The sequence below is a fragment of the Fukomys damarensis genome, unplaced genomic scaffold, assembly GCF_012274545.1.
Source record: "Fukomys damarensis isolate Sample0158 unplaced genomic scaffold, DMR_v1.0_HiC HiC_scaffold_15, whole genome shotgun sequence".
Taxonomy (NCBI): domain Eukaryota; kingdom Metazoa; phylum Chordata; class Mammalia; order Rodentia; family Bathyergidae; genus Fukomys; species Fukomys damarensis.
In genome coordinates, this window is record NW_022900927.1 from 18,788,376 (window position 1) to 18,802,002 (window position 13,627).

The 13,627-nt window shown below is 51.4% G+C and overlaps 1 protein-coding gene across 1 annotated transcript; it reads right to left on the minus strand.

The window, feature by feature from the left end:
- Window positions 1-1,401: 1,401 nt before the first annotated feature.
- Window positions 1,402-10,920, minus strand: Krt82 (keratin 82). Its single transcript, XM_033763644.1, has 10 exons — window positions 10,516-10,920; window positions 8,625-8,833; window positions 6,587-6,647; window positions 5,883-5,978; window positions 5,375-5,539; window positions 3,557-3,682; window positions 2,818-2,910; window positions 2,381-2,508; window positions 2,156-2,187; window positions 1,402-1,637 (listed from the first exon to the last, which is right to left on the minus strand). The coding sequence occupies exons 1-10, from the start codon at window positions 10,918-10,920 to the stop codon at window positions 1,402-1,404; spliced, it is 1,551 nt and encodes a 516-aa protein (XP_033619535.1).
- Window positions 10,921-13,627: the final 2,707 nt, after the last annotated feature.

The window sequence follows — 13,627 nt, forward strand, 5'->3', positions numbered from 1 at the left end:
GATACAATAATACTCCTCCGTCTTTTGAGTTTTGTGAAAGTGTTTGATTCAAAATATTTCTTCCTTATATAAGTTAATGTCGGTTAGTGTTTACCTTTGCCATGGCCATACTGACCTTCTATAGTCCCATTCTTTCACTAGGAAATGATTTCTTAGCTACCAAATAATTGATCAGCCTAACACTATACCCACAATTTTTTTTTTTTTTTTTTTTTTTACCGAGTATTGAACTCAGGACCTTGTACTTTCAAGGCAGGTGTGGCACCACTGAGCTAAATTCCCAGCTCAGGGGTGAGTAATCTAATTCCTACAGTGTAAACAGAGTCAGTTTATTGGGAACAGATAACCCAGAGGCTTCTGGCAGAGAAACTGAATCCCAAGTGGGTGGAATTTGTAGGAGTATATCCTGGAAGGTGGGGTCAGCCCAGCATCTCCTCCTCCCTCTCCTAGCTCTAAACCAGAGCTTCCAGAATGCTAGGGCAGTGGTACAGAACTGTATCAGGGAAACCTTCGTTCTTGTCACACCCAAAGTCTCAATGCAAAAGGAGCTAAAAGGAGAAGGAGCAGAAATTGGGTGGCTATGTACAGTGGATGCAGTGAGGGCGAGAATTGATTCCATCGAGCAAATCATGTCAATTCTTGATTCTCTGTCTGTCCAGTAACTATTCCATGCCCCTTTGGCCTTTGTTCCAAACAGTTTTCACTATCATCTGCTAATGTGAGCTCATGAAACAGACTGATTTTCATAGTTTGGGCTCAGTAGACCTGAGCAAGTAAACCTATTGTCCAAAGAACACCTTTTAAGATTTGTGCTGGGAGGATATTGACAATTTCTGAGGGATCCTGAAACCTTGGCACTTGCCTTTGGAAGTCAGAATGGGATTCAGGGGATTTTAGCATTTGCAATAGCGCATGGTTCCAGTGGGTGCGAAAGGTTCATTTTTCTTAAGTGCACGAGAACCAGAGGGAAGAGAGATGGAGAGCCTTGTTGGGGGTGAGAAGGAAGAGGCTGGCTCCAGGGGGGAAACTGGCGTGGACCTTGCACAAAGCAGAACCGTGAGATCTCCATGTGACCTTCTCATCAGGAAGAGCAGAGGTTGGGAACACTGGCCTTCTCTCGGCCACTCTAGGGCTGACGTTCATCAGAGCAATGCATCCTCTCTCTTTACATCCCACCCCATCCCAGTGCCCTCCTTGGGGTCTGCACCCAGCTATGTGAAAGGTAGCTTTTGAAGATAACGATGAACCCAGGGAGTAGTTTAGTTCCCAGTGGAAATCCCAGGGGAATTTGGAGTCAGCACGGGAAGGCGAGGTTTTGAAATGTCCTGATCTTCAGCAGTGTGGGAATGTGGCATTCAAGGATTGTCCCCTGGATTTCCAGCCTTTGGGTCAATGCTAACACTAGTGGCCACAGGAGCTGCCCCCCACCCCCAGCTTCATGCCAGAGAGCCTCCCACTCCCACAGCCCGCAAGGCCCTGGGGCTCGCAGGGGATATAGAGTTCGCCAGTGGCCACCATGCTGCAGCCTCCACTGCTCCTGACGACACTGGTGCCTCCTGTGCAGTACTCGGGCCTCAGCATGGGTGTGCTGATCACACATGGCTCGTACAGGATGGCACCTTTGGAGCTGCTTACGGCTGTGGGGACAGGAAGTGACACTCAGGGCCCTACCCTGCACAGCTTTGAGAAACCTGTCCTGAACAATCTCAGCCAAGCCATTACTCTCACCTGGTGCCACTCACCTCCAGGGATACCCCATCCCAGCTACAACTTCCATATCTCCCCATCCTAGTCACATCTAGGGTTGGAAGTGCACCCCATTCTCCTCCCCTTTCCCTGGAGGCTTGTTGAAGCCAGGCCTGATGTCTGCTTTGCTCCCTTGAGGTCTCTCCTGAGCCTGCTTCGACCCCTTGTTTCCATTTGTCAGAGTGGCTCCCAGAGACTCTGGGGACCGTGCTGTTCATAGCTCCAACCCCCAAAAGATATGGAGAGCCCCACCAGAGAACTTTTCCGTCAGCCCAGGGCTCATGGCAGACAAGGCCCTTCCTCTTGGGCAGGGGAGGCCCCTGAGGCCTGGGAGGAGAGTGTGGGCTTCTGTGTTGGGCTGATCAATTCCCAAGCCCAAGACCTCTGGGGACGTGGCTCATCTACTTACAGATGTTCACGGGGCCAATGCCTTCACACAGCCTGGGCAGAGAAAGAAGACAAGATGACTGCATTAGAGAGATTCAAGAAGCATCTCCCTTCCTCTACCCTCACCCTGCAGAGGAGGCGGGCGCAGGCCCCTGGGCTGTTCTGGCTTTGCCTTGATGGGTGGCTGAATAACAGCCTAAGCTCTGGAGAGCAGACACCCCTGGTACCTCTCCTTCTTTAAGCTCACCTGTGCTCCTCGCCCTCCAGCAGGCGCCTGTAGGTGGCGATCTCGATGTCCAGGCCCAGCTTGGAGTTCATGACCTCCTGGTACTCCTTGAGCAGGCAGGCCATGTCCTGCTTGGCCTTCTGCAGGGCCTCCTCCAGCCCTGCCAGCTTGCAGCGGGCATCGTTGAGGGCCGCCTCTCCCTGCTGCTCTGACTGGGTCACCGCGGTCTCCAGCTTGGTGTTCTGCGGGCCCAGGAGAGAACAAAGTGGTTTCAAATGCTCCATGGATTTCCTGGTTCATTACCTGGATGTGTGCAGTCTCAGCCACCCAATTAGAAACAGCCCCCAAATAAGGCTCTGCCCTGGGTGACCATCACCGGGGACTATAGGCAGACAGACAGGATGGATAATGAATACTCCTTGAGCGCAGGCCATGTCCTGCTTGGCCTTCTGCAGGGCCTCCTCCAGCCCTGCCAGCTTGCACTTGGCATCGTTGAGGGCCGCCTCTCCCTGCTGCTCCGCCTCAGCTATGGCCCCCTCAAATTTGCAGCGCTGGAGGGGAGGGGATAGTAAGGCATCACTGGGGGGCCCCGTCAACATCCACCATGCATCCTCTGAGCCAGACCCTCAGAAGAGCAGGAGGAACACATGGTACCTTCCAGCTCCAAATGTGCTGTGGGTTTCACTCTGGGGGTATGACATCTGGCTCCTCCCGGGAAGTGGAAGCCATTTTCTGTCTCAAACACAGGAGGGGGACCTGAGACTTTAGAAATGCTCAGCGATCGAGTGGGTGCACAGGTTGGGAGGCCTAACAGATTTTAAGTGCCTGGCTAGACTTTACTAGCTACTTCACTAGCACAGAGTTCACATGAGCAACCCAGAGTCACCTTGAAGTTCACAGTCACAGGTTGAGAGTCTGGCTTTGAAAGGACCACGGAAAATATCTTTTCTTTACTCTCTGTGACTGCATCTCTGACAACAGATCACCTGGCTGTTGTTAGGGATCTGGCCGTTTCCTGAGGCTGTCCATTGTAGTTGGAAGGTCAGCTTGTATAGACAGAGCTTGCTTCCTCCTGAGCAAGGTGGCCCAGGTTCGTCCCCTTGCTAGCTGCACTCCCTGTGAGAGTTGGACCTGCCCACATCACCCGGCAGGCTGGTCACCCTCAGAGAGGCCAAGTTAGGAGGGCTCCTGCCTCACCTGAGCCTTCACAGCCTCAGTGTCTTGCTGGAGCCTCTGGATCAGCTTGTTCATTTCCAAGATCTCATTCTTGCGGTTGCGGAGGTTGTCGCTGTGGTTCCCAGCTGTCGCCCTCAGCTCCTCGTACTATTGGGACATAGAGGTCAGACCCGGGCTCTGCAGCATGGCACTGCCTAGCCCCTGTCGCACTGGCTCCTTTTACCTCTCTGCCTTCTTCGACCTGCCCTGCTCCTCATCCCCTTCTCACAGCTGATCAGATTTGGGGTCCTTATGTGGCTGCTCCCTATTCCCATCTCGCTCTCAGCCCCAAGCCTCAGACTTGTTAAGTTCCCCTCCAGGCTCTAAGACCCTTTCTCTCTGCCTCAGAGCCCAAGGGCTCTTTTTTTTAGATGTGGCTGTGGACCTTGGAAGGGTTTTTTTCTGTGCTCAGGTTGCAATGCTAACAGAGCAAGGACTCAAAACAACTGAAAAAAGAATGCAACATTGTATTCTATTTTGACCTAATGCTTTCTAGCCTTTTGACTTTAAATCCAAGTTCTGAAGAGCAGTTATATACAGATTATGTTTATAACATTTACAAAAAATTAATTAACTTTAGATCGTCTGGTAGTTTTTACTATCAGACAAAACTCCCAGTATTAGTGCGGCTCTGAAGGGGTGCTAGCCCCAGCACAGGTGGTCTCTGCAGCTCTCCCTCAAGGCACATGGCACACCAGGGATTTCACTTTTGTGTCTCATGTCCTGGCTCCTGCTGCTCACCCACTGGGCACACTTTTCACCCATTCTCAGCTTACTCTTCCTTGTCCTTTAAGAGCAGATCAGATGACAGTGGCTGTATCTTTCCAGACACAGGTTGTGTTTTCGGTCACCAACTGCATGGACCTGCTGACCTTGGCACACTCCCTGTACTTTGGTCTGGTTGGTCACCCCCACTCCCCGCCCCAGTAATGTCCTTGAAAACATGGGTGGCCTGATTTTTGGTGTCCTCAGTCCTTCCCTGGCTTCTCTCTTGACAGCTCACACCCCCTTACTCTTCACACTGGTTTCTTTTCTCAGTAGTGTTCATCAACATCCATCATGCATCCTCTGTACTTACTGGCTTTGTTTTTTTGTCCCCCCCCTCCCCGCCAACCCGGAAGAAAATGATATAAGGGTAGGGACTGCTGTCTGTCTTGTTCCCTGCTGAGTCTTGAGCTTCTAGCACTGAGCTTGGTACATGGTGAGTGCCCAACAAATAGCTCCCAGCTGAGTACACCAACCAGTAATGATTGCATGCGAGGTAGCTTTTGCAGGCAGGGCAGTGGGACTGAGATGATAATATTTGTTAAATCAAATTGCCCTGAGCGATCCCCCAGCCCTCCCAGCAAGCCCGTAATTACTAAGTCTGGGCCACCTTAATCACTGTCTCTGCCCCACCATTAGTAACAACCCCATGCCACCAGTCTCTCCCACACTTTGAAGCCCACTGGCCTCTTTGCCATCATCACCAATTATATGTACTGGGTATTGTTTGGAGGAGCATCTGATGAGTCTGCAGGTAAATACATCTGGGTCCCAGCAAGTGCCTAGTGACAGGCCTGGGCTGCCTGTAGGTCATTCCCACGTAATCTGCAGGGTCCTGGCCTGCGGCCCAGCAGAAACAACAGGCTGGGGTAATGGGATTCCCTGATGCTGTGGTGTGCCCACAGCCTTCATTAGCTCCTCACCCACCACTTCCTGGGGCAGAGGGGATCTAGAGGTTCTCCTTTCCCCCTCTCCCATTTTCCCTTCCTCTACTAACATATCACCCAGCCCTGTCCCTTTGCATCCCAGCCTCACCTGGCGCTGGTACCAGGCCTCCATTTCTGCTTTGCTACGCCTGGAGATTTCTTCATACTGGGCCTTGATTTCAGTAATGATGTCATCCACGACCAGATCCCGGCTGTTGTCCATCTGCACGATGACCGATGTCTCTGAGATCTGAGACTGCAGCAGCGCCATCTCCTGGAAAGAAGGGATGAGGGTATGGGGCAGGGATTGGGGAGGGAGAGTCCAACCGCTCCAGCCTCCCACCATGGCAGATTTGCCCAGGACTGGGCTGTATCTGTTCTCAGACTTCTGTCATCAAAGCGCTCCTTGTTGGCTTCTTTTAGTGACCTGAGCTTTCCCGGAGGCGCTGGAGAGACAAGGAGCTAGGCAGTCCACCTCTGAGCACCAGCTGTCCCCCAGGGACCTCTTCCCAAACTTCTTGTGGAAAGACAAATACTAAACACATGTTCCCCACCCCCCCAGCTCTTTTAGCACAGCCCCTGACCCACTACCTAGAAGGCAGCATGACTGCAAGTACCTCTTCAAACAAATTTTTCAGGAAGTTTATCTCCAGCTCTAGAGCCTCCACGTTGGTCTCCAGGTCAGCCTTCACCAAGAAGGCTGTGTCCACATCCTGAAGCAGGGCAGAGACAGAACCATGACCCAGAGCTGGGAGGATGGAGGGGCTATGGCTCTACCAGCCAGGCACCTCCCTCCCTGGCAAGCTGGCAGCAGATGGTGTGTGTGGGCTCACCTCTCTTCACTGACACCCATATGAAAATGAAAGGAGTGATGGAGCCATGGTGGGAGGGAGAGGTCCCCAGCCCTGGATGCACCCATACGGGGGATGGATTGTGTGTGAGTCCTTAGAGCTCCTTTTGCAGGGTGTGTCCTGGAAATATCTGGCTACTTATCATGACAATTGTTTTTATCTTTAGGGATTTGAGGCAGAGGTTTGTTTTTTCTTTGACTTGGGGCTAGCCACACTTCTAGCTGGTTGGGCAGGTGTAGACACTACCCTTGTCTAGCTTTAGCCCATAAGAGGTGGGGGTGAGGCAGGACAATTTCTGCCCCTTTGCAAGGGGGCTGAATGGGGGGAGGAAGCTGGCCATCCTTCCTCCCAGGGTAAGGACTGCAGCTGGCACAGGAGTCTGAGGGGCAAGGACCCCTGGGTGAGTGGGTGGGCTGAGGACACATCTGGACACACAATCCAGGGGCCTCCACCTCTCTGTGCCTCCTCACCTTCTTCAGGGCGACAAACTCATTCTCAGCACAAGGACGCAGGGAGAGCTCCTCTTCATACCTGATAGCACGAAAGAGAGGCTTTAGTTGGGTGTGTGGAATTTGGAAGGGGTCTGGTGTTAGGCCTTTGGGGGCCACTCTGCTGTTTACTGACTGCCTTGTCTCCAAACACTTGTTGTTCCTCCTCTGCTCAAGACAGGTGATTATTACCAGAGCTTCTCACAGCCACCTTGAAAGCTTATACCCTCCCACCCCCCTTTTTTTTCTTTGATGAGTCATCCTTCAGGAGGTCCTCCTTGAGGTTGCCTGCATTCCCTCTTGCTGTGGAGGAAGTCCCCTCATCTTGTTATTTCCCCCGGGAACTGGAGAGAGAGGTGGTGCTGCTGGCCTGACTGTCTTTGCCTAGTTATTCTGAGCTGGCTTCAATCCCTGAAATTCCCTGTGCAAAGGGTGACAAGCCTGGCCTCAATACAGCTCACAGAGGTAACAATTACCTACTTTACCAACTCACAGAGGCAGCCTAACTATGTCTCCAAGCTCTTTGAGGCTCCTTGGCCCACACACTACTCCCCTGAGGTTCAGGGATCAGAGCTGGGTTTCAACCTGGCCAGAGTGACTCATTTGGTAAGCAGTATCCATCCATTAGAAGCTTCCCAATGCTTCTGATGCCCATCTCTCCTTTGCCCAGCTCTAATGCTGGGCTCCAGAGCTTGCTGCCCCAATCTGAATCCCCCTCTGTCTCTTGCTAGTCATGGCCAACTGGGGTGCGGGACTTGGCCTCTGCACCTCATCTCTTGTCACCAGACGGTGAATACTTGGAATACATGGCACTTCTTTGTCATCTACTCCTTTCCCTCCTCATTCCTGAGGTCTACTCTGGATTCCCTTTCTAGAAGAAACCACAGGAAGGAACATCATCATTGAAGGCCCTGGGCCAATGGTACCTACTCTGGGAAACCCTCCCCAGCTCCTTCTGCTTACCCTATCTCGGGACTCCTCTCTTTTCTGTACCATTCCATTTGTAGCTGCAAGTGACCTGTGTATACTGGCTGGGGCATCTCAAGGGAGGGAGCCACTTTTTCCTTTCTAGGGCACCAACACTTCCTTGTGCAGTATCTGGCATTGAGAAGGACTGTGGCTGACACTCAGGGCATGAATGTTCCCACCATAGCTCAATTCCACTGACACATCCTCTACAAACTGCTGCTGTCAGTATATTTGCAGTTTTTCTCCAAAGGAAATGTGTCTATCTCAACCTCTTCCAAAAACATGCACTCCCTTGGGGTGCTGGCCCCAGGGAGGACCCCCCAGGACCCCCAAGAGGCAATGAATCTGGGCCTCAGTCCCTTGCAACCATTGGAGCTACTCGCCTGCCAGCTCTTCAGTAACACATGCCCATGAGCCACCTACTTCAGGCTGTGATCAGATCTGGAGCTTCCCTGGGGTGGGGTTGGGGGTAGGTGGCGCAGGATGGACAATGCAAATCCCAAAACATTGGGGACAGAGACAGGGGCAGTTCAAGCCCTTGATAATGGGGGGTGGCTGGACGATTTTGGTGACTTCTGATCATTTCCAGCTGTGTGATGGGGAGGGCTAGGGAAGTCAGAATTAGGGGACGAGAGGAGAAGTGCGCTTGCTGGCTGGGTGAGGGGAAGTACGGAGAGGGCTCATCAAGGGAAAGGGAGAGCAGGTGCAGAGCCGCGGGGATCCACTGAGGGACTGGAAATAGTTCTGGGCCTGCAAATGGAAGATGAAGCAGTACAGGCAGGTAGCTTGGAGCAGATGCTGGGCTCTCAAAGAGGCAGTGGGGCATCCTGAGGGCCTTATTTTGGTGGGGTAGTGGGAAGGGAAGTGAAGACACACACAGAATTGCAGAGCTGCGTGTGCTATATACACGATAAGTCCTTGCTCAGCCTGCATTAATTGTTCTTCCCCGATTGAGCTGGACTCACCATTGTATAGATGGGAAACTGAGACCCAGATAGCTCTTGGGTCTTGCCCTAGGTCCCCTCATGAGGCGGAAGCAGAGCCGACTCACTTTTTTTTGTAGCTCTGCACTGCATCCTGGACACTGCAGAGCTCTGCCTCCAGCCTCCCGTGCTCCCCGGACATGCAGTCCAGTTCCCTCCGCAGGGCACAGATGTAGCCCTCGAAGATGGGCTCCATGTTGCTCTGGCAGCACCTCTGCTGCTGCATGAAGTTCCACTTTGTCTCCAGCAGCTTGTTCTTCTGCTCCAGAAACCGCACCTGCAGCCCAAATGGGGTATCATGAGGAAGCATGGCCCTGGGAACCATGCCTTGGAGAGGGCAGTGGGGTGATTTTGTGCCTCCTCCCAACACTAGAATGTGCAAAAGTTATGGTCTGCACAGACTGGTAACTAAGGATGTCTCTGTGTCTCCTTTACTTTGGGGAGCTCGGAGGACCCCCACCTTCCACTTGGGCTGCACATGGTAGAATGCTGCCCCATGAAACCTGGGGCAGGCCTACACTCCAGGCCTGCCTGCCTGCTTCTCATAGCCTTGTGACTTTGGCCCACTCTTTTTCTTAAAGAACCTCCTTGGGACATGCTCTACAAACCTGCCCACTAATGTAAGGCTGTGCTGCCTGGGAGACCACAGTTCTTTTTTTGCAGTCCAGGGGCACTCAGGGAAGATGGTCACATCAAGGGTTGTGTCCTAGCAGTGTCACCTCTTTTTACCTACTCTGTCCCATTCCACATAACTGCTTCTGAAAGAAGTATAGGTCACAGTAACATGGACAGCCCCTGGTGCATCTCCACTTTGTGTGCTGACACCAAGAATAGAAGAAATTGAGTGGGTTGACATAGGCCATATACTTTGCCACTGGCTAAGGGAGCATGGTCTGCATCTTTCCCCCATAATTTCCCATATTGAGCTGCAGAAGGAACACTGCCCTTCTTCTGGCGAATGCCACAGCAGGAGAATCTTAGCCTTACTGAAGGGGGAGTGGCATTGTTGATGGCAAGGATTCACATTCTTCATAATTCACATTCAGTCATGATTAGAAATTTGTAAACTTAAAGAATAAAGCTGCAAGTGGGCAAGATACTCTGGGAAGCAGGTTTTTATAGACAACCTCCTCTAAATTCTCCCACTGTTTTTTGACCATTTCCCCACAAGGCAGTGGAATCCTTAAGGCTGAGCGGGGAGTAGCTTACACAGAGATTCGGGTCACAGGAGTGGAGCTAGAAGGGCCCAGGACACTGAATTATGTCTCAGCAACCTTGGTGCTAAACCTTAGGGTCATCAGAAACACCAGCTCAGCTCTTGGAGTGGATCTTGACACCAAGAGTCTCTTTGGGGTGGGGAGACAGGCCTAGGGGTAGCTGAGGGCCAGGCCACTTGGGGGCCTTCTAAAGGCAGCACACCCGTCTTCTCTGAGGCCCTTGGGATGTCTGGATCCATGGTTGACAGATGTAAGATCCAGCAAGGGCCACTTTGTGCTCCTAGCTCTGACTGCTCTACTTTTTCCTCATCCCAGTCTTAAGATGATGGCAAACTTTGGAGTCACGGTACTCATTCTTGCCCTCAGACCTGAGTTTTGAGGCAGTTCAGGCACAGAGAAGTCAGTCCTATGTTAAAGACTTACTTCTTGGACTCTTCAGTCATTCTTTTCAGTATGGCTTTGAAAATTCCTCCTACAGTCTGACCTAAGGCAACCTCGGTGATTTTCTCAGATAATCTAGAGGGAGATGATCCACTAAACAAAGGACTAGGAAGCATGAACTTTCAGTGCTGAGCTTGATCTAAATAGCTTTCATGGTAAATAGTTGTGGAATGCTAGAGAGTGCCCAGTAGACAAATGGCTTCTCCACTGTCAGCCTCTTCCTTACCCTTAGGCACACACAGGCATTCTCTGTGGTGGATTTTGTACCCAGTGCCCTGCTATCTTGGGCCCACCCTCTTACCTTGTTGATGAAGGATGCAAAGCGGTTGTTGAGGCACTTGATCTGCTCCTTCTCGTCCCTTTTCACCCTCTGTACCGTTGGGTCAATCTCCAGGGCCAGTGGGACTAGAAGGTTCTCATTAATGGTGACAGGAGTGATGCAAGTAGAAGGTCCACAGGTTACACCTGCTCGATACCCAAAGCCAGGCAAGCCACACCTAGAAGCGACTCTAGGCCTCCCGAAGCCCACATTGCACAGGCTCCGGGAACCAAGGCAGCCCAGGACTCGGAGTCCCCCACCACTGCTAGGCCGGCATGGCCCCTTGCTCACTTCATAGTGGGTGACCACCCGGGGCATGACAGCCGAGCATGAGCTGAAACTCCGACTGCCACACCTGGAGCCCATTTGGAAGGAGCGGAACGACATGGTAGGACTGAGAGCCAGCGAGATAGAGCCCTGCAGGAGAGAACAGGGGGCAGGAATGACCAAGTCATGGCACAGCTTCTTCTCTTTTATACAGCAGGGGACTGGAGAGCTAGGCTGGATCAAACCCCAGCTCACCATTAAATCAGGTTTATGAGCGTGGTATATTAGCGGCTGCTAAGTAGCAGGGTGGATAATTAGGGCAGCAAAAAGCAAAGAGAAGGAGCCAATGGTCAGTGCTGGGGTCCTATAAAGTTTGTATTTGTCATCTTCCCTTGTTTACAGGGGCAGTGAGGGGGCCAACTAGAATGCTGTTAGACCTACTCAGTGGCTCAGCCTTGAGGAAAGGGAGAATGGGAGTTATCATTTCATTGGAGAGAAGGGGCCTGCTTTATATAACCCAAATTGGCTGGGATTAGAGAGCAGAGTAGACATGCTGAGGATGCTGTATTTGCCCAAGACTATCTCTGTGCCTTCCTCCAGGTCCTCCAGACCCAAGTGCCCCTGTGAGCTCTTCAGGAGGCCCAGGAGTTCTCTGGGAGAAAGGCTTTTGGGGTGGGAGAAGCCTCTATTATGCAAGCTGGACCTTGTCCCTCTCAGGATTAGAGGGCTCCAGATCTGGTACAACTGCCCCTGTCCTGGGATTCTGTGTTGCTACCTGGAGTATCCTGAGTAGATGGAGCCAATTCTGGCCTGCAGACATCTCTGGAAACAACAGTTTGGCCACAAGAATACTTCAGATGGCTTTCTTCCTAACACCAGCTCACAGACAGATCTTTGCAGATACCCACAACTCCCCTCCTTCCTATCTTTTCTTCTTTTTGTGCTTGTCAGCAGTGTAACCTCTGCTGGGCTTACTGGCCTGCCCTTGAAATCTTTGTTTCCAGGCCAAGATCAAGCCAGTGATAATAGTAACCTCAATTGAGGATTTACTATATGTCAGGACTGCCCTGAGTGCATCTATTATCTCATATAATCCTTAGGCGAGCACCATGATGTAGTTACCATTTTACAGATAAGGAAAGTGAGGAGCAGAAGTGGTGAATATCTGTGTCCTCAAGTTGCCTAGTTTGTTGATGTTAAGCTGGGGTTGAATTCCTTACGTTCTGACCTCACCATGCACCACTGATATAGAGGACAGAAGTCTGAGGTAGGATTGGTGAAAGTACTATCCATATGTTTTGTGCTCCTCCCCTTTCCTATCTGTAGGTTATATTGGAACTCAGATGTTTATGTGCGTTAGAAATTCTCAACCTAATTATGCCATTTCACACTGTTTCCCTTCGTCACAGTTTTGGTTTGGGTCCTGGAGCAAGGATTATAAGGAGAGACCTGGGAGATAGTGGGAGGTAGAGGGAGGGAGGACTGCAGTGCTGTCTTAGTCATCTTTCCCACCACCAGGACAAAATATCTAACATCTGCAACATGAAGGAGGAGAGGTTTATTTTGCTCATGGTTTCAGAGAGTTCAGCCCATGGTCAGCTGGTTCCCAGGCAAAAACATCATTGTGGAATAGTGTGGCAGAGAAAAACTTATCAACTTATGACATCCAGGACCCAGAAAGGAGGAGAAGAATGAAGGGAAAGGGGTCAGGGACCAGTTTTTGTCTGCAAGGGCCTGGCTGCATTCTCTCCTTCCTCCGACTAGGTCCTAACTCCTTTCAGCTATTAAGTCCCTCACAGGTTAACCCATCAGTAAACTCAGTGCCCTCAGAATCCCACCATCTCTTCAGGGACCTCTTAATCCAGTCAAGTTGAAAATCAAGGTCAACCATCACAGATGTGATTGCCCGGTGTCAGGAAAAAGATCTGCATTCTGCTCTGGGAGCCCAGGAGCTGGTGTGCGTGGTGATGCAACATGAGAAGCCCGACCAGAGAGCAATGCCTGCTAGAGGGGATGAGTGAAGTTGCTGGCAGGGTCATCAGGACAGGGTTCAGTGGAGCAATGCAGACACAGCTGAGCTCCTCCACCTTACCCAGATGATAGTCTCAGTAACTGGGTCGAGAGGCTGGAAGCCCAGGACCAGAACTCAGGAAAAGAAGATAGGATGCTTCACTGGGTTCGTAGCAGGCAAAAAGCAGATGCTCTGATAGCCCACCAGTTCTGAGGCTGCTTTTGGTTATGACAGAGAATGTTGACTCAGTCAAGACCTAGCGTGCTCAGCAACATTTTATTGAATCTACTTCAGGAAATAGATAAGCATAAGGGAGCAAGTGCTTTGAAAGGTTTGATCTGTCCTTGTGAATTCTGTCTTCATGTTGTCAGTGTGGCAGATAACCTTTTTGCCTCTGGAGTACTGAAGTTATGGCAGGTAAGTTATTTTGGTCTTCACGTTATGGCAGGTGTTTGAGGGTTACAACTCTTAAATGGGTTCAACCCATGAAGGCCAGGTTCACAAAGATCATGGGGCCTCCTCCTTATTCCCCTGCACTTTCCCTCCGTTGCTTTGGAGGGGCTGAGCACCATGCACCTTGCAGGGAGGAACACACCAATGCCAGGTCCTCCTCACTCCTCGGAGCTCACTAACTCTTGGCCCTTCCTCCTGGACTTAGGGAGCTTTGGTCCAGGGTGAGGGACAGGCAAATCCATGCGGCACAGAGAAACTATAGAGGCTGGGAGGTAGAAAAGAAAGGTGGGAGGAGGGAGAGCAGGAAACACGCTGCCAAGGAGAGAAATAAAGGAGAGGAGAGGAAAGGCAGGTGCTGACAGA